Source organism: Ascaphus truei, chromosome 5 (assembly GCF_040206685.1).
Source record: "Ascaphus truei isolate aAscTru1 chromosome 5, aAscTru1.hap1, whole genome shotgun sequence".
NCBI classification, from domain to species: Eukaryota; Metazoa; Chordata; class Amphibia; order Anura; family Ascaphidae; genus Ascaphus; species Ascaphus truei.
Genome location: NC_134487.1, coordinates 260,808,883 through 260,830,758, shown reverse-complemented (window position 1 = coordinate 260,830,758; position 21,876 = coordinate 260,808,883). Strand labels below are relative to the sequence as shown.

General features: G+C 48.6%; 1 protein-coding gene across 1 annotated transcript; it reads right to left on the bottom strand.

The window, feature by feature from the left end:
• Window positions 1-776: 776 nt before the first annotated feature.
• On the bottom strand, window positions 777-1,816 carry LOC142494734 (uncharacterized). Its single transcript, XM_075599170.1, has 2 exons — window positions 1,733-1,816; window positions 777-1,202 (listed from the first exon to the last, which is right to left on the bottom strand). The coding sequence occupies exons 1-2, from the start codon at window positions 1,814-1,816 to the stop codon at window positions 777-779; spliced, it is 510 nt and encodes a 169-aa protein (XP_075455285.1).
• Between the last annotated feature and the right edge of the window lie 20,060 nt (window positions 1,817-21,876).

Below are 21,876 nucleotides of genomic sequence, written 5' to 3'. Positions count from 1 at the left end.
GGCAGGTGAGGACTTTTGTTTTGACAGGAGGTCCTGTTAGTGTGCTGGGGGCGTGTTTTCACTGCAAGAGCAGTGAATAAATTATCTTCACCCGGCGCGCGCTGTTCAGGCGCGCGGCCGGAACACATAGCGACCGCGCGAGAGGATGAAGATCCCGCAGGAGCCCGAGGACGAAGAGGACGGCGGGGAACCCCCAGACCCACCGGAGGTGAGTGACGCCGGCGAAGAGCGCGCGCCACAGCAGCGGGGGTTAAAAGAGGAGAAGAGGCAGCAGGGCGTGGACGCCGCGATCCCTGAATACTCACACTTCCGGAATGTTAGTTTGATCCCGCAGGATGTCATCCATTATGTCAAATGTGTTGGCGGAGATGATGAACCTGGCAGGCAGGATGGTTTCTGATTTGGCTTCGGTTTTGTTCTCTGTTACGAACTGGCGGGAAAGGGCATCTGCCTTTACGTTCTTGGAACCGGGTATGAATGATATGATGTAATTAAAACGAGATAAAAATAGGGACCAGCGGGCTTGACGGGCTCCAAGTCGTTGAGCGCTTTCCAAGTACATGAGGTTCTTGTGGTCGGTGAGGATTGTAATGGGACTCTCTGTTCCTTCCAGTATATGTCTCCACTCTTCTAAGGCTAGTTTGATGGCTAGTAGTTCTCTATTGCCCACGTCGTAGTTTTACTGCTGATGAGAATTTTTTAGAGAAGAAGGCACATGGGTGTATGTTGGAAGACGGTGATCCTCTCTGTGACAAAATGGCACTGGCTCCGATGTCTTATGCGTCCACCTCCAATGTGAAAGGTAGTTTGGGATTGGGGTGGATCAGTATGGGTGCAGAGATGAAGGCTTTCTTTAAGGCGTTGAAGGACTGGATAGCTGCAGGGGGCCAGGACACAACAGCTCCTTTCTTGGTGAGAGCCATGATGGGTGCGACAATGGAAAAGAATTTGTGGATAAACTTTCTGTAGTAATTGGCAAACCCTAGGAACCTCTGGATGCCCTTGAGAGACGAGAGGAGCGACCAGTCCACACCGGCTTCCAGTTTGTAGGGGTCCATGGAAAACCCAGAATCGGATATTACATATCCTAGAAAGGTAGTTGATTTTTGATGGAAGTTGCATTTTTCCAGTTTGGCGTAGAGGTGGTGCTGACGAAGTCGTAGAAGTACCTGTTTGACTTGGTTAATGTGCTCTGAGATGGTCTTGGAAAAAATGAAAATGTCGTCCAGGTAAACGATAACGAATCTGTTCAGCAGGTCTCTGAATATTTCATTTACAAACCGCTGGGGCATTGCACAGGCCGAACGGCATGACCAGGTATTCGTAGTGACCGTCTCTTGTGTTGAATGCCGTTTTCCACTCATCTTCTTGATGGATCCTTACTAGGTTATTGCCACCGCGAAGATCCAATTTGGTGAACAGGTGGATCCCTGGAGATGGTCGAACAGCTCCAATATCAATGGTAGTGGGTAGCGTTTTTTTATGGTGACCTTGTTTAGTCCTTGGTAGTTGATGCAGGGTCTTAGAGTATCATCTTTTTTCTTGACAACAAAAAATCCAGCCCCTGCCGGTGACGAGGATTTCCTGATGAACCCTTTTTGGAGGTTCTCCTGGATGAATTCTGACATAGCTTTGGTCTCTGGGAGGGAAAGAGGGTAAGAGCGCCCTCTAGGCAGGGTAGAATCGGACAGGAGATCTATAGGACAATCGAAGGATCGATGGGGGGTAGTACCTCTGACCTGGCTTTGTCGAATAAGTCTCTGAATTCTGTGTATTCATTTGGAATAATGTCTTGTGGCTCCTCTGAGGTCTTCATGCTGTAGATCTTTTGAGGTGCAACTGCGCATGTTGTGGAGTATTGTTGGTTCCAAGAGATGGGTCTTTGATTGACCCAGTTAATGAGTGGGTTGTGGCATTGTAGCCAAGGAAGGCCCAGGATAATCTCGGCGGATGGTGTGTAGATCACGTCTAAGGTGATGTTCTCCAACAATGGCCTCCAATCTCACCGGGGTTTTTCCCAAGGGGATGTTGTTCCTTGTGGCGAACTCCTGGTCTATGAAATTTCCTCCGGAACCAGAGTCAATGAAGGCGGAAGCGCTCACCGCGAGGCCCGGAGCCTGAAGGGATACAGGAATCAGGACTCTGTTGGGTAGGGTTCTTTGGTGATGGAGGAATTGGAAAGTACTCCCATGGGGGCTCCTCTGGGCCTCCGTGGGAGTCGGTCATTTCCCGACTTGAGTGGGCAGCGGTGGGCTAGGTTGCCCGGATTGCCGCAGTAGAGGCAGGCCGGAGGTTCGGCGACGTTGTTTCTCAGAGAAGGAAAGTTTGTTACCACCCAACTGCATGGGTTCTGGAACCTTGGTAATAGGTGTCTCTGGAACGAAGGAGTGGAAAAGTGAAGACCTGGCGGGTACCTGACGGTTCCGTGAACGCTCGGCTTTCCTCTGCTGCAAACGTTGGTCTATCCGTATGCAGAATGCGATGAGCTCTTCCAGGTCTGCTGGGCGCTCCTGCGCAGCGAGCTCGTCTTTCAGGGATTCCGAAAGTCCTTGCCAGAAGGCGGAAGAGAGGGCCTCCTCATTCCATCCTGTCTCGGAGGCGATTGTCCGGAATTCCAAGGCGTATCTCGCCACCGGACGATCGCCATGGGAAACATGAAAAAGGGAAGAAGCTGCAGTAATTTTATACCCTGGGGTGTCAAAGACACGTCTGAACTCCTTGGTGAATTGTCCGACCTTATTGCAACCCCAATGTACAGTATGTGATTATATGAAACTGAACCATTAAGCCACAAACTTTAAATTTCATCTTAACTGCAGTTTTCATACAAGGGTTGGCTGCTTTGTGTTAAATCCACTGCTAAGAAACGACTGTCTATCTTGTTTGTTCCTCTGCTTTGGATCATTTTCATTACATTTTTCATTCACTGCGTGAATTATCAATGCCTTATTCTGGATCCCTTCCTGGAATCAAGCAAATTAAAGACATCAGAAGAAACTTGAGAGCCGCCTTGATTTCTTTACCTCATCTATTATGTAGCTATAGTTATCTGTACAGTAAGGGCAGTTAAAATGTGAAATTCATTACTCATGGAGACTGTGATGGCAGATACAATAAATATTTTAGAAAAGAAAGGGATATACCAAATATTTAAACATGAGAAGGATGTTGATCCAGGGAGAAAATAGGAATTCCAACATTTGGAGTCATTTGAGAGGAATTCATTTTTTCCCCTTATGAGACAGCATTGGATATTGTTTCACTTGGGTTTTTTTTTTAATAACTCAAATTTTATTGGGTTTTTTGATATCTTAACATGTTTCAACACCACATTTTCTGATACATTAAAATATAACCTATCAGTTTCATAAAATCAGTATAAAAGAAAGGAGATGTTCATTGACTACAAGACACTCATGAATGGCTCCATTATTTCATAATCCTGACTTTGCTCCAGGTTTGAATAGTAAAAAAAATTTGATTAGGAAAAACAGTGGATTCACGAGACTCAAGAACCTGGAGGGTAGTAAAAACATAAAAACATTTGATCAAATTAAAGCCGAAAAGTATATCCCAAAATCTGAATTTTTTTAGATATCTTCAAGTGCCCGCATTTTATACCAAATTCTTAAAACGCCCAGCATTCACTTGAGTTTGCATCTCACATCACTCTCCCCCCCTGTACTTCACATCACTCTCCCCCTCTGAACCTCACATCACTGTCCCCCCCACTGCACCTCACATCATTGCCCCCCCTGCACCTCACATCCCTGTCCCCCCTGCATCTCACATCACTCTCCCCCTGCACCTCACATCACTCTCCCCCCTGCACCTCACATCATTCTCCCCCCCTGCACCTCACATCACTCTTCCCCCCCTGCACCTTACATCACTCTCCCCCTGCACCCCTCATCACTCTCCCCCCCTGCACCCCTCATCTCTGTCCACCCCTGCACCCCTCATCACTGTCCCCCCCCCTTGCACCTCACAGCACTCCCTGCATCCACCCCTGTCCCAGACGCTCACTCACCCCCCCTGTTGCCGGTGCTCTTTCCCCCCCTGTGCCTGGTGCTCGTCCACCCCACCATCCCCGGCGCTCCTTTCCCACCTGTCCCGGCACTCCTGGCGGTCCCTGCTGAGGGTAGAGAGTATGGGGCCCATGGAGGGAGGAAAAGTGCTCCTCCCCCCGTCCCCGGCGCTCCCGACGGTTCCCTGCTGAGTGAGGTGGGCGAGGAGGAGAAGTGCTGGGGGAGGTGGTCCCCGGTGCTCCTTCCACCTTCCCATCCCTGGCGCTCCTTCAACCCCCGCCTCTCCGGTGCTCCTTTCACCCCCCCGTCCCTGGCCCCCCTGGCATTTCCCGCTGAGGGTAGAGAGTACAGGGCCCATGGGGTGAGGAGGTGATGTGCCGGGGGTGGTGACCTGTGCCCCCCCCTGTCCCCGCGCTCGATGTCCCGGGCGCTCATGCCCCCCCACCTGGTCCCTAGCACTCCTTTCCCCCCTGTCCCCCCTGTCCCCGGCACTACCTGCAGTTCCCGCTGAGTGTGGCTGGGTGAGGAGGAGAAGTGCTGGGGGAGGCGGTCCCTGGCCCTCCTTCAACCCCCCCATCCATGGCGCTCCTTATAACCTCCGTCCCAGCGCTCCTTCCCCCCCCCCTCCTGCGTCCCCATCCCCGGTGCTCCTGGCAGTCCCCGCTTACTGAGGCTGAGTGAGGAGGAGAAACACCGGGGGAGGTTACCTGCAGTGAGGAGGAGAAGCGGCGGAGTGAGGAGGATGGAAGATTGGCTGTGTGCCCCTGTTTGTGACATCACCCCACCTCGCAAACCCCACCCCTTAGCCAATGGGAGAGCGTGCCAGTGAGAGGGACCAACCAATCAGAAAGCGCACAACACCACAGACAAACATCAGGACAAACATTTCAGTTTTATATATATAGATTGTGGGTGGGGTTATATGTATTTAAGGGGGTGGGGTTTTTTGTCTGTATTTCGTAGGGAGGATTCAGTGAGAGTGGGGCAATTGACAGGATATAAATACATGCTACAGTAGGTGGGAGGGGTGAAGAGTGAGTGAGACGGAGGGGAAATAAATACATGGTAAAGGGTGGGAAATAGAGGTGGCTTGTGAGGTGTGACATTTTGTGATTTACCCCTGTCGAACCTAATATGTGTCAGCCAGTTAGGGGTTCCCTGAGATCTTTCGAAATAGTTCAAGGGTTCCTCCAAACAAAAAAGGTTGGGAATCACTGGGTTAAGCCCTATGCTCAGTACATCATGTGGGTACCACTTAAAACCTGTCCTTTTTCCTTGTAGGCTATTTGTATAAATAACACACTGATAATCAGGGTCTGGATGTGAGTAACGAAAGCTTTTGAAAGTCTTAAATATCGTAGCATTATTCCGATGTGCCAACATGAACGGAGGTCTGAGGATCTCCGCGGTTAGGTAAACGGCTCATTATTATATGATTTGCATATAATTAAGCAAGACGTCCATTAAAAGTTAGCGATCCGCTATTTTTCAGGTGAACGCGAGGACATCATAACGCTAACCACCTTTGGGAATACGCATTACTGGTATCTATATGTTAAATGGTGATAACATAACGTTAAAAAATTTACAGAACTCGGGGGAACAACCTTTATGACAGATGCCAATTGGGCTGGTATGCTAAACACATGACATTTTGAGAACGTCATGGCACTCATTTCTTGTTGTTTGTGAATGAGATCTGAAAGGCAAAGGACTTTCTCTTCTATTTGTGAAGTTGGGGGTTATTAAATTGCATGTTAAATTGAGCTTGTTTGCAAATTTAAATTAGCCTATTACCCAGATGTGTTTACAGATATTGCTTACGTAAATAGAACGTATCTCTCTTATAATCCTTCATGTTTCCCTTAAACCACATTAAAGTGAAATAATGTCTTTCATTTCTTGAAAATATACATAAAAAAACACTAGGTCAAGTTCACGTGTTTCTATTGAATGGTGACTTATGCTTAGGCATTTTTTCCTGATTGTTGGAAACAGACTCATCTGAGTCTGATTGCCAAGGGTTTGCTCTCTCTCCATTTTATATTTCTTATGTTTTTCTCTTGTGTTGTGCTAAAGTTTATGTTTTTATTTTATTTTCTCGGGATGAAAAAGGCGTCCAGTCAAAGAAATTGGGCATGGAATTAAAGCGGCTACCCCTGTTTAATTTTACAATACACCTAAATGGTGGTAGATATATAGTATAACCCTTTGTGCAGTTTCACATATGTCACCAAGTTTAGTCAAATCGACAATATGAAATTGTATTCATTCAGAAAAGGTACCTGTAATATTTGAAGTTTACCTTGACAGGGTTAGCAGGCTTGAATCATGTTTTGTTAACATATGCAATTTGTTATGAGAGATGGCTCATTTTTTATTAGACTTAGGGTCATGATGTAGAAATCTCACACAAAACTTGGAAGGCAATTTGAAAGGAGCGCTGGAATTGTATATCTGTTTTCCATATATCAGCATAGACTGGAAACCCGATTCCTTGGACATTTATTGTTATGTACAGCATGAGCTTTTAAATATGAATAAAATGGCTGCCATTTGCCTATTTCCTTCAATATAACATAAGTAACAGACATATCATGTCTGAAGAAATTATTTATTTGATGATTTGAAATGGAGATAAAACTGACATCTATGTCTTTTAGCTGTTCAGCAAACAAGGATTTATTTGGTCAATTCATTGCATTACATATTATTTGTAATGATACTGTCATTGTAAAAAAAAACCTGGCTTCTTAATTTTATTAATATCTTATGTAGCCCCCTTTCCCCTGTGTCTAGGGAAACTACGTGTGATGCTTTACCTGTGTGGCTCACAGGAGGCCTGATCCTCCGCTGAAGGGAGCCTGGGGTGTATCTGATGCTATCTGGTTACAGCGCCTCCACCTGAGAAGGATCCCAATACAATAGAATAGCCCCTCCCAAGACAATACAATAGTAAATACACATGTATGATAAAAGAGTATTTACTGAACATGCAACTTATTGGATAACTACAGTATACAACACGGTACTGTACAGCCCATGCACCCACCCAATGCCCACACTGTCCAACCACCACCTTATACACACCCTGGTGAGGTTCCCCCAAAGTACTGAGGTGCCCTGGGCACCTCACCACCCGGTGTCCACAGAGACAATCTAGCCCCAAAGTGTGTGGTAGCACTACCCACAGAATGTGTGTTGCCATTGGTGCACTTGTAGAGATGGATACATGCTGGGCATTCCAGCACCCGGGAACCACCAACTGATTAAAGTATCTGTCTAAACCAATGAAGATGTCCGCCTCTGCATGGGGTGAACTCACATTGGAGTGTCTCACCTTTAAGAGTCTGTCACTTGCGGTGGTGGTCTGGTCCCAGACCACAGGCCGCACATCACTGCACAGTGTCTTTGCTGTGTCCCTGAAACTATTGGGTGTGGCAGGACAGCCTGTAGCCGAGGTCAGGGAACAGTCCACACGTATAGTTTCAGGATAAATAAAAACGTTCAGTGGCTTTATTTCTCCACAGTAACATAACATGCGGGTACACTGTCCCTTTAACAAAATAAATCCTGCTCCACTTTGGGAGAAAAACTGACTAATAACACAGCAGGCCTATCTAGCAGGCTGGCTGGCTAAACCAGAACCAAACCATAAGGGTACTTTAAGCAGTCAGTAAACAAATGAATAATCCTTACTTTAGTTGAAGTAGTCTTTGGTGAAATCCCTCTGGCTAAGGGCTCACGCAGCAGTGTGCTTCTCTCTCTCTCTCTCTGGCAGCTACTGCCAGTCACATGATCGTTTATCTACCTTGCTGGCTCTCAGGTGTCAGCTAAAGAGTTCTGATTTCCTAACTTCCACCTGAGTTAACCCTTATGAGTGCTGGATGAAGCACTCAGACATATGTCTCCCAGGCGTAACTGATAGGAGTTGACTTCACTCTGTCACATACCTCCCCTGTTTGTGTGTGGCTAGTGTCCCACACGGCTGAAGCCCGACCCTCCACTCCTTCCCTTGACAAAAAATCAGCATTTACATGGTCCTTTCCAGATCTATGCTGAATATCAAAAGAGAAGGGTTGGAGGGCAATATACCACCTGGTCAATCTTGGATTTGTGTCCTTCATGGTGTTTAACCACTTCAAGAGGGCATGGTCAGTGACCAGGGTGAAGTGTACTCCTGCGACATAATGTCTCAAGGCCTCAATTGCCCATTTTACAGCGAGGCACTCCTTCTCAATAACGGAATACCTCACTTCCTTTGGGAACAGCTTCTGGCTGATGAACAGTATGGGGTGTTCAACACCATCAAATTGCTGAGACTGCACTGCTCCCAGTCCTACCTCTGAGGCATCCGTCTGGATGATGAAGGGCTCTTTAAAATCTGGGCTCCGAAGAGCGGGGCCCTCTGACAGGCACTTTTTTAGCATGTCAAAGGCGTCTTGGCACTCCCAAGACCATTTAACTTGGGTCGGGGCACTCTTTTTTGTCAGATCTGTTAGGGGTGCAGATATTTCTGAAAAATTGGGGATAAACCGCCGGTAACACCCTGCTAACCCCAAAAGGGAGCGGACCTGTGTCTTTGTCTGTGGGGTGGGGACTTCCTTTATGGCGGCCACCTTGCTAGCTAGTGGCCTTACTATCCCTCCCCCAACGGCATAGCCCAAGTACTTTGTAGTGGATTTACCAGGGCACATTTTTTTGGATTTGCAGTGAGCCCTGCTTCTCTTAAGGACGTTAGGACTGCCCTTAACCTTTTTATATGAGACTGCCAGTGTCTGCTATAGATGACAATGTCATCCAAGTAGGCCGCGGCATATGCCCTATGGGGTCGTAGTACCTTGTCCATTAACCTTTGGAACGTGGCTGGAGCCCCATGTAACCCAAATGGCATAGTGACGAATTGGTATAAACCGAGAGGGGTGGCGAAGGCAGTTTTGCATTTGGATTCTTCCGCTAGAGGTATCTGCCAATATCCTTTCGTGAGATCTAGGGTGGAGATATACTCTGCTTTACCAAGCAAATCAAGCAATTCATCCACCCTAGGCATTGGATATGCATCAAATCTGGATACAGCATTTACCTTTCGCAGATCCACGCAAAACCTCACCTTCCCATCTGGTTTAGGGACCAACACGATAGGGCTACACCATTCGCTGTGGGACTCCTCGATCACGCCCAATTCCAACATGTCTATTATCTCCCTCTCTACCAGGTCTTTTCGGCCCTCTGGCAATCTATAGGGACGGGACCGTACTTTTACGCCAGGTTCTGTCTCAATCCTATGGGACACTAAATCAGTCTGCCCTGGCAGCTCAGAAAAAACATCTGGGAACTGGTCACATACATCAAGTAGGTCTGACCTTTGTTCCGTTGTTAACTGCTCTCCCATGGGAACCTGATGGTCAGTGTACGTACTACCCTTTGGAAGTTTTGGACCCAAATCCGTCTCTCCTTCCCAAGGGTGAATGAACAGCGATCTCATCGTTTTCCAGGGTTTCAGGAGGTTCACGTGGTAGATTTGTTTACCCTTCCTGGACCCTGGTTGAGAGATCTCATAGTTCACCTCCCCGGTGCGGCCGAGAACTTGGAAAGGACCCTGCCACTTCGCAAGGAGTTTACTCTCTGATGTCGGTAGTAGTAGCATCACTTGGTCCCCAGGTTGGAAGACCCTCAAGCGAGCATTTTGGTTGTACTGCCTCTCTTGACGTTCTTGAGCAGATTTGAGGTTTTCCTTCGCAAACCGACCTACCATGTCTAGGCGGTTTCTAAGGTCTATGACATACTGAAGGGTATTCTTGGAGGGGGAGGGCTCCTCCTCCCAGGAATCCTTCAGTATGTCGAGAATACCCCGAGGTTGACGTCCATATAGGAGCTCAAACGGGGAGAAGCCTGTGGATGATTGGGGAACTTCTCATACTGCAAACAATAGGAGAGAAGTTCATCCCAAGCTCGCTTTTCAGTGTCCACAAACTTCCTAAGCATAGTTTTTAAAGTACGGTTAAACCTCTCTACCAATCCATCAGTCTGAGGATGGTAGACCGAGGTCCGGACGGATTTTACCTCCAATAACTTCAGGACATCCTGCATTAACTTTGCCATGAAATTTGTTACCTGGTCAGTTAACATTACTTGAGGAAGTCCTACCCTAGAAAACAGTTCTAACAGCCTGTGAGCAACCTGTTTAGCAGTGGCTGATCTCAGAGGGAAGGCCTCAGGATATCTGGTGGCATAATCTACCACAACGAGTATAAATTTATGTCCCTTCGCAGAGGGTTCTAAAGGTCCGACCAGATCTAACCCAATTCTCTCGAATGGGATGGCTACCAAGGGCAGAGGAACCAAAGGAGCTGGTTTCTGTCCTTTTTGGCTAGTTAACTGGCATTCAGGACATGTCTCACATAGTTTCATGATGTCACCATGTATGCCTGGCCAGTAAAACCGGGACGAGATGCGGTCCGTGGTCTTATCTCTGCCCAAATGACCACCCCATGGGAGAGTATGGGCTAGGGTAAACACTGTTTTAATCAACCCTTCAGGGACTAGCATCTGTCGAATGACCTCCCCTGTTTGTGTAACCTTATTCACACGATATAGTATGTCATTCAACAGTTCAAAATGTGGAAACACTTTTACACCTTGTTCATCTATTATCTTGTTGTTGACCTGTACCACCTTCTCATATTGTCTAGCCAGAGCTGGGTCCTCCCTCTGCCTCTGACGGAAGTCAGGAAGATTCAGGTCTGGCAACACTCCCGTATCTATCTGTTCCCCACCCTGGTCATCCCCGGCCATGACCTGCAGTCCTTTGGGCTGACTAATGTTACCAAAAGTCCCAGCCTTTCTTAACCAGTCCTCTTTTTCCGCACGTCTCTGTTTACATGTCTTTGGGACATGGTGTCTACGGGGGAAAATCTCTGGGGAAAAAGGGAACAAGTCTCCGGGCTTCTCCGGTACCAGAGAAGTAGGCTCCGTAGGAGTAGGGGCCAACAATGTTTCGAGGTAGAACAGGAGCAGGTAGCCAGGGATCAACTCCCACTAGTAGGCTAGCCTCTTGATCCTGGATACGCAGTGTAACGTTCGCCGTCGGGTATCTCTTTGTATCCCCATGGATACACTCGATATTCCAAGGAGAGTCATAAGATAGTCTATTGCTTGGAATTAGGCCCTCTAGGATCAGGGTTTTTCCAGAGCCCGAGTCCAGCATGGCGTTTACTTTTGTCCCCTCCAGAGATGCTGGGACTAACCACGGATTGTGGTCCCCTCGGAGACAAGCTGTGGCAGTGGTTCTGCCATATGAACAGTCCATTTCCTCATCTCCTGAGTCCGCAAACTCGGTCATCCGCGGAAGCTCTCGACGGGGCTCGGTGTTTGGACATCTCCGCTGTTGGATGGGGTCCTCCCTTCTGGTTGGTGGGGTTATCCTCTCCACCGGGTGGGTGACAGGAGTCCAGGTTCTCGGGGAATACTGTTGGTGGCGGCCTCCCTTGAGTGATCCAGTGGCCTCGGACCAAGGATGGGCGTCGCTGCGGGAGTTTGTACCAGGAACCCTCCAAGAAGGGAAAGGGTCTTCCGATCGGGTTGACTGGATCTCCTGAGCTGGCGGGTTGTAGACCCCTCGATTGTCTGCTCTCCTGCCTCTAGTATCACCAGAAGCAACTGGTGTTTGCACCGGCCGTTCCCAGCTATCCTGTTGGGTGTCGTCGCCCAGGAAGTTTTCCACCAAGCGGACTGCTGAATCCAGGGAAAATGCAGCGTGTCTTTTTACCCAGGAGCGGGAGGAGGGGGGCAGTATCTGTATGAACTGCTCGAGCACAAACTGTTCAAGGATCTCTGCCTTGTCATGTTTTTCCGGTTGTATCCACCTGGATAAGTCTACTAAGCAGTGGGCTACGACCCGGGGTCTGTCTCGGTTTGTATATTTGACTGTCTGGAACCGCTGTCGGTAGGTCTCTGGCGTGAGGCCTAGGCGATCCAGAATAGCAGCCTTTACTTTCTGATAGTCCATGGCTTCATCCGCTGGAAGAGCCTGGTAGGTTGCCTGAGCTTCCCCTATGAGGAGTGGAGCCAGATTCGTTACCCAGCGATCAACTGTCCAGCCGTGGGCCGTGGCTACCCTTTCAAAAGTGAGGAGAAATGCCTCTGGGTCTTCGTTTGGCTTCATTTTAAGCAGCATCACTGGTGGGTTATTTGGAATCCCTGGTCTGCCTGGGGTTGGGCCTTCGACCAGCAGTTGGAGTAGCTTTTCCTCTCGCCAGGCCTGTTGCTCATCTTGCTGGGCTTGTCGCTCAGTTTGCTGGGCTTGTCGCTCATCTTGCTGGGCTTGTCGCTCTGCTTGCTTCTCTGCTAGCTGGAGCTGTTGCTCAAGGAACTGAGAAAAAAATTTCTCCATTTTTTTTTTGTGTGGCCCTTCAGATACAGGGGCCGTCTGACATCCCACTTCTGACACCACCTGTGGCAGGACGGCCTGTAGCCGAGGTCAGGGAACAGTCCACACGTATAGTTTCAGGATAAATAAAAACATTCAGTGGCTTTATTTCTCCACAGTAACATAACATGCGGGTACACTGTCCCATTAACAAAATAAATCCTGCTCCACTTTGGGAGAAAAACTGACTAATAACACAGCAGACCTATCTAGCAGGCTGGCTGGCTAAACCAGAACCAAACCATAAGGGTACTTTAAGCAGTCAGTAAACAAATGAATAATCCTTACTTTAGTTGAAGTAGTCTTTGGTGAAATCCCTCTGGCTAAGGGCTCACGCAGCAGTGTGCTTCTCTCTCTCTCTCTCTCTGGCAGCTACTGCCAGTCACATGATCGTTTATCTACCTTGCTGGCTCTCAGGTGTCAGCTAAAGAGTTCTGATTTCCTAACTTCCAACTGAGTTAACCGTTATGAGTGCTGGATGAAGCACTCAGATATATGTCTCCCAGGCGTAACTGATAGGAGTTGACTTCACTCTGTCACATTGGGCTAATGGGGAAATGTCCCAATCTGTGGGGACTTTCCCTAATGCACCCATAAGCTGATAGTGAGTCAGGGCCTATCTGGGGCCTGAAGGGCGACTCTAGGCTTAGTCTCAGGGCCACTGGCACCTGAGACACTACCTCATCCTTCTCTGTCCAGCTCCCGACTGACGTGGTCTCACAAGCACGCCAAATGTATCCTTTTGCCTGCAGGAGAATCCTCCAGCCTTATTGGCTGTGCTGCTCCATTCTGGGATATGCAGTTCCCCTGCAGAGCATTTACAGGATGGCCACCACAACTACACTACCACTGTGCATGTGCCAGGCACTTAGAATGGCCGCCGAAACTTTGAGGCCCCTGCGCATGTGCAAGGCTCACACTGCGCATGTGCAACTTCAAAGATGGCGGCCCCTGCTTGTTTGGTACATCGCAGAGCTCCGGCACAATGGAGCTCTCACCCTGACTGCCTGCAGGACAGCCATAGCCATCCCCCGTCCCCGCAGCCATGCTAGGAGGTAAGGGGGACCCAGAGGCGACCTGGCTACACTTAGAAATAATATCAAAGTACTCTGGGTATTTCATCAAATACAAAAGGTGGAGCTTTGGAGATTTAACAAATAGCATTTACTGTACATTTTGTATAGGCAATGTGCAAAATGCTAAAGCTTTAGCACCCTTTTGTGGAGCTGTACAAAAGTTGGGTGCAGCAACCTATCTATTTATAATGTTCTGCATGCTAGAGGGAGGAAGAGAGAGACGATAAAGAAATATTAACAACTCTACAAGTAATAGTATGCTTTGGAAAGCTAATACAATGGGTTAACTTGAATGGCTGCATTAAACAACACTGATTTAGCTGAGAGTTCAGTGGCTCTATGTTTAAGAGAGAGGGGGAGTGGAACTTACAGCATGAAAAATAATGAATTATGACAAATAGATTAATGATTTTGACAAAGGAAGGTTCAATCTTATCTACTGTTTATTTTTAGATAGTTGCTAACTGCATCGTGGAGGCAAGATTCATGTATTTCTTTCTTTCAAATGTTTCACTTAGTTGCAAAGAATGTAGGGGAGCGGACAAGCATTAGATATAGAGATATAGAATAAATAAGTACTTCAGTATTAGGTGATACTTTTTTATTTGGACTAACAATTTATGTCATAGGACAAGCATTCAAGAGTTCTCCTCTCTTCCTCGGGTCAGTAATACTGATTTACAAAGGAATCTATGGCTAAAACAGAGCCAAAGGAAAGCAGGGAAAAAAATAAAAAACCAGAGCTGTAGATAAGGTAGGGTGAGAAAGGAATGTTTCAAGACATTGGATGGGTAATAAAACAGTGACAAGAAACAGCATGGAGGGGGAAGGGGATGCTGTGGAGGGGGGTGAGGGGGGGGATGTGGATAAGAACATTGGCAGAGAGGCAGGCAGGATATTTACAAACGATTGTGATAGTGTTTGAGAAACCCCATATCCGCATTAAGTTCTCTTGTTTTTGTGTCAAAGAGTCTTATCATTCTGAGTTCAAAAGTTTGCAGTATTGTTGATCTGGGGAAGAGAGGAGAACTCTCGAAAGCTTGTCCTATGACATCAATTGTTAGTCCAAATAAAAAAAGGTATCACCTAATACTGAAGTACTGGACTAATACAGCTATTTCTGCTTATATATATATATATATATATATATATATATATATATATATATATATATATATATATATATATATATATATATATATATATATATATATATATAGTGTTCGACAAATCCCAACCAAAAAATCTACTCGCCACCTAGTCCCACCCCCAACCCCGCCCCTAGTCCCGCCCCCAACCCCACCCCTAGTCCCGCCTCCAACCCCGCTCTAAAATAAAATATATAAATAAAATACATTTAATAAATTTCTAGTCAGAACAACATTCTTTTTTGACATAAATGTATTTATTGTATTACATTATACTACAATTAGTCCTTGTTACGTGTGTGTGTGTGTGTGTGTGTGTGTGTGTGTGTAAATGTCAGATCTAGAAATAAAAGGTGCCCTCACTCCCGCAATGTTATACATTGGAGGGGATGTGTTCCCTACCTGTCTTCCAATGTCTTCCGTGTGAAGCTTGAGTCAGATCTGGAAGAAATCAGTATAGGTTATTTCGGTGTAGTATAGGGCAGTTAAGATATATAGGGTAAATAAAATATCTAGATCCAGAGTATGGGTGACAGAGAGTGTGAGGGAGAGAGAGTGTGAGGGAGAGAGAGAGAGAGAGTGTGTGAGGGAGAGAGAGATAATGTGTGAGGGAGAGAGAGAGGGAGAGGGAGAGTGTGAGGGAAAGAGAGAGAGAGAGAGAGAGGGAGAGGGAGAGAGAGAGTGTGGGGGAGAGAGAGAGGGTGTGGGGGAGAGAGAGAGAGAGAGAGAGTAAGAGAGAGAGAGAGAGAGAGAGAGAGAGAGAGAGGGAGAGGGAGAGGGAGAGTGGGAGAGAGAGAGAGTGGGGGAGAGAGAGAGAGTGTGGGGGGGAGAGAGTGTGGGGGAGAGAGAGTGTGTGGGGAGAGAGAGTGTGGGTGGAGAGAGAGTGTGGGGGGGGAGAGAGATTGTGAGGGAGAGAGAGTGTGGGGGAGAGAGGGAGACTGACTGACTGGGAAGGTGACTGACTGACTGGGAAGGTGACTGACTGACTGACTGGGTAGGTGACTGACTGACTGGGTAGGTGACTGACTGACTGGGTAGGTGACTGACTGACTGACTGGGTAGGTGACTGACTGACTGGGTAGGTAACTGACTGACTGGGTAGGTGACTAACTGACTGGTTAGGTGACTGACTGGGTAGGTGACTGACTGACTGACTGGGTAGGTGACTGACTGACTGGGTAGGTGACTGACTGACTGGGTAGGTGACTGACTGACTGACTGGGTAGGTGACTGACTGACTGACTGGGTAGGTGACTGACTGGCTGACTGGGTAGGTGACTGACTTACTGACTGGGTAGGTGACTGACTGACTGGGTAGGTGACTGACTGACTGACTGACTGGGTAGGTGACTGGCTGACTGGGTAGGTGACTGACTGACTGGGTAGGTGACTGACTGGGTAGGTGACTGACTGGGTAGGTGACTGACTGACTGGGTAGGTGACTGACTGGGTAGGTGACTGACTGACTGGGTAGGTGACTGACTGGTAGGTGACTGACTGGGTAGGTGACTGACTGACTGACTGGGTAGGTGACTGACTGACTGACTGACTGGGTAGGTGACTGACTGACTGACTGACTGGGTAGGTGACTGACTGACTGTGTGACTGACTGACTGGGTAGGTGACTGACTGGCTGGGTAGGTGACTGACTGGGTAGGTGACTGACTGGTTATGTGACTGACTAGGGTAGGTGACTGACTGACTGACTCGGTAGGTGACTGACTGGGTAGGTGACTGACTGACTGACTGAGTAGGTGACTGACTGACTGACTGACTGGGTAGGTGACTGACTGACTGGGTAGGTGACTGACTGACTGACTTGGTAGGTGACTGACTGACTGGGTAGGTGACTGACTGACCGGGTAGGTGACTGACTGACTGACTGACTGACTGGGGAGGTGACTGACTGACTGGGTAGGTGACTGACTGACTGGGTAGGTGACTGACTGACTGGGTAGGTGACTGACTGACTGGGTAGGTGACTGACTGACTGACTGGGTAGGTGACTGACTGGGTAGGTGACTGACTGACTGGGTAGGTGACTGACTGACTGGGTAGGTGACTGACTGACTGACTGACTGACTGGGAAGGTGACTGACTTACTGAGTAGGTGACTGACTGACTGGGTAGGTGACTGACTGACTGGGTAGGTGACTGACTGGCTGGGTAGGTGACTGACTGGGTAGGTGACTGACTGGTTATGTGACTGACTAGGGTAGGTGACTGACTGACTGACTCGGTAGGTGACTGACTGGGTAGGTGACTGACTGACTGACTGAGTAGGTGACTGACTGACTGACTGACTGGGTAGGTGACTGACTGACTGGGTAGGTGACTGACTGACTGACTTGGTAGGTGACTGACTGACTGGGTAGGTGACTGACTGACCGGGTAGGTGACTGACTGACTGACTGGGGAGGTGACTGACTGACTGGGTAGGTGACTGACTGACTGGGTAGGTGACTGACTGACTGGGTAGGTGACTGACTGACTGGGTAGGTGACTGACTGACTGACTGGGTAGGTGACTGACTGGGTAGGTGACTGACTGACTGGGTAGGTGACTGACTGACTGGGTAGGTGACTGACTGACTGGGTAGGTGACTGACTGACTGACTGACTGACTGGGAAGGTGACTGACTGACTGAGTAGGTGACTGACTGACTGGGTAGGTGACTGACTGACTGGGTAGGTGACTGACTGGGTAGGTGACTGACTGGGTAGGTGACTGACTGACTGGGTAGGTGACTGACTGACTGACTGACTGGGTAGGTGACTGACTGGGTAGCTGACTGACTGACTGGGTAGGTGACTGACTGACTGGGTAGGTGACTGACTGACTGGGTGGGTGGGTGACTGACTGACTGGGTGGGTGGGTGACTGACTGGGTGGGTAGGTGACTGACTGACTGGGTGGGTGGGTTGGTGACTGACTGGGTGGGTGGGTGACTGGGTTGGGTAGGTGACTGACTGACACTTAGATGACTGACTAACTGGGTTAGGTGACTGACTAGGGTAGGTGACTGACTGACTGACTGGGTGGGTACGTTGGTAGGTGACTGACTGACTGACTGGGTGGGTTGGGTGGGTAGGTGACTGACACTTAGGTGACTGATTTTAGGTGACTGACTGACTGGGTGGGTGGGTAGGTAGGTGACTGACTGACTGGGTGGGTAGGTGACTGACTGGCTGGGTAGGTGACTGACTGACTGACTGGGTAGGTGACTGACTGACTGGGTGACTGGCTGAAAGGGTAGGTGACTGACTGACTGACTGACTGGGTAGGTGACTGACTGACTGACTAGGTAGGTGACTGACTGACTGACTAAGTAGGTGACTGACTGACTGACTGGGTAGATGACTGACTGGGTAGGTGACTGACTGACTGACTGGGTAGGTGACTGACTGACTGACTGACTGACTGGGTAGGTGACTGACTGACTGGGTAGGTGACTGACAGACTGACTGGGTGACTGACTGACTGGGTAGGTGACTGACTGGCTGGGTATGTGACTGACTGGGTAGGTGACTGACTGGGTAGGTGACTGACTGGGTAGGTGACTGACTGACTGACTCGGTAGGTGACTGACTGGGTAGGTGACTGACTGACTGGGTAGGTGACTAACTGACTGGGTAGGTGACTGACTGACTGACTGGGTAGGTGACTGACTAACTGACTGACTGACTGGGTAGATGACTGACTGACTGGGTAGGTGACTGAATGACTGACTGGGTAGGTGACTGACTGACTGGGTAGGTGACTGACTGACTGGGTAGGTGACTGACTGACTAGGTAGGTGACTGACTGACTGGGTAGGTGACTGACTGGGTAGGTGACTGACTGACTGGGTGGGTGGGTGACTGACTGGGTGGGTGGGTGGGTGACTGACTGGGTGGGTAGGTGACAGACTGACTGGGTGGGTGGGTTGGTGACTGACTGGGTTTAGGTGACTGACTGACTGGGTGGGTGGGTGGGTAGGTGACTGACTAACTTTAGGTGACTGACTGGGTTGGTGGGTGGGTAGGTGACTGACTGACTGACTGGGTGGGTGCGTGGGTAGGTGACTGACTGACTGGGTGGGTTGGGTGGGTAGGTGACTGACACTTAGGTGACTGATTTTAGGTGACTGACTGACTGGGTGGGTGGGTAGGTAGGTGACTGACTGGGTGGGTGACTGGGTGAGTAGGTGACTGACTAGGGTAGGTGACTGACTGACGGACTGACTGACTGACTGACTGACTGGGTGGGTGCGTTGGTAGGTGACTGACTGACTGACTGGGTGGGTTGGGTGGGTAGGTGACTGACACTTAGGTGACTGATTTTAGGTGACTGACTGACTGGGTGGGTGGGTAGGTAGGTGACTGACTGACTGGGTGGGTAGGTGACTGACTGGCTGGGTAGGTGACTGACTGACTGGGTAGGTGACTGACTGACTGACTGACTGGGTAGGTGACTGACTGGCTGACTGGGTAGGTGACTGACTGACTGACTGACTGACTGGGTAGGTGACTGACTGACTGACTGGGTGGGTGACTGACTGACTGACTGGGTAGATGACTGACTGAGTGACTGGGTAGGTGACTGGCTGACTGGGTAGGTGAATGACTGACTGGGTAGGTGACTGACTGACTGGGTAGGTGACTGACTGGGTAGGTGACTGACTGACTGGGTAGGTGACTGACTGGGTAGGTGACTGACTAGGTAGGTGACTGACTGGGTAGGTGACTGACTGACTGACTGGGTAAGTGACTGACTGACTGGGTAGGTGACTGACTGACTGACTGGGTAGGTAACTGGCTGACTGGGTAGGTGACTGACTGACTGGGTAGGTGACAGACTGACACACACACACACACACACACACACACACACACACACACACACACACACACACACACACACACACACACACACACACTCTCCCCCCTACACACACACACACACACACACACACACACACACACACACACACACACACACACACACACACACACACACACTCTCTCTCTCCCCCTTCACACACACACACACACACACACACACACACTCTCTCCCCTTCACACACACACACACACACACACACACACACACACACACACACACACACACACACACACACACGCACGCACGCACGAATACACACGCGCACACACACGCGCACACTCCTACCCATTCAGTCACCTACCCAGTCAGTAGGTGAGGGGGGGTCACGGAGGCCGGGAGAGATTAGGGTGAGGGGGGGTCACGGAGGCCGGGAGAGATTGGGGTGAGGGGGGAAACTGAAGCCGGGAGAGATTGGGGTGATGGGGGGTCACTGAGGCCGAGAGAGATTGGGGTGAGGGGGGGTCACTGAGGCCGGGAGAGATTGGGGTGAGGGGGGGTCATGGAGGCCAGGAGAGATGGCATGAGGGGGTGTCACTGAGGCCGGGAGAGATAGGGGTGGGGGGGGGAGTTGGTGGGTGGCTCGATGGGAGGGGAGGCGACAGATGGCCCTGCAGGGGCCTGAGGCAGACAGGCGCGGAAGGGGCTGGCTGCCGGAAGGGGGAGGATTGAAAGCGCTGAGGAGGGAAAGTATAGTATTGCTGAGAGGTGGGGGAGGAGCGAAGGCACTGCTCAGAGAGCCGGAGGCGGGGTAATCTCCCCCAATAACATGAACCCGCCTCCGGCTTTTTTTTTCTCCAGCGCGAACGCGGGAAAAACAGCAGCGCGAGCGGGGGAAATTAAAAAAACAAACACGTGTGCTGTTTGGGCCAATATTTACTTTTACTATATTTGCTATAAAAGCTTTCTCTTGAGAAAGGTCCCGTGTGGAGGACCGAAACGTTGGTTTATATGTCACACTAAATGTCACACTAAATACAATTTTTTTTGACTACCTTCTGGAGTGCTGCCTCTGATATTCGCTCAAACGGTATCGTATAGCCTATATACATATATATATATGTAGCCCCCTGTAAACAGCAAGGGCTATTAAATCTTCCTACTACTGTGGTAAGCCCTGTTAAAGGCAGGCCCCAGTAGTAATCATGGGTTTCCCCCACTTGCAAAGCCCTGCCTGCTTGATTAATACAAGCCTGTCTCTGCTGCCGGCCTGTGCAGAGGGGAGGTCTTGTTGATGTCATGAGGGGTGGGGCTGACCAAATTTAGTAGCGGTTCCTGTCAGTCAGAGTCAGTCAGTTCAGTCCAGGAGGTCCGATGGAAGGTTGGAGTGTCTGGCTGGACAGTCAGATAGTAAGAGAGAGTGTAGCTAGGTTCCTGAGGAGTAGGGAAAAGGGAGACCAAAAAGCGCACCAGCACAAACGGAGCAGGAAGAAACCAGAACAAAAAAATGATTAAAAGGGCACTTTAATGTGGCAAAAGACCCATAAAATGCATTTCGAACATCGCAGCGTTCTTTTTCAAGGATAAAACACAATGTGATAACATCCATTATATACCCTCTTACCTGTGGGCCATTTCGCGCCAAAAATCAGAACCTGATGACGTCATAACAGAGCGACTCAGTGCCGATCTAAGGGCAAAAGGAAGTACCAAAGGCAGTGTGGCCATTTTGGATGTGGGCAAACATAGGAACACAATAACAAAGCTTTATTGACCATTCCAGCAGAACAAAATACATTGCTGCTAACTGGACAAGCATATTTAAACGAAATAAAGCTATATTAAACTAAACTAATGCTTAATAAAGGGTACTATTATATCAAGGAAAAACATGAACAAGGTGGATTAAAAAACTAGCTGTGTTGCAACAAAGTTATATACAAAAAAAAAAAAAAAAAGTTAAAAATAAAAACCTCTAGACATGATTAAAAAAATGTGCAAGAAAAGTAAATTTAAAGACATATTACACATACATACTGCATAACACAGATTGTGTACCTAAATCATAGGAACCAGGGAAATACAACCATTATAAAATATGAAGTATTATCCACAAGATACATCAAAGAACAATTTAAGCTTACATATTAGCATAATATTTGCATGATAAGGCATAGGTTCAAAGGTTATAATGACAAGAATATAATGTCCAATATAATGACAATTGTCTTATTTAATCTGTATTACCAACTAATTACACCATAATACGTCTATCACAAAAATGTTTACAAAAAATGTGTTAGTTGCCAGTCAATGTTCAAGCCCATAGGGAAGCGCGTTTGGAGAGTGAAGATCCAATACGCCTCCCTACGGTCC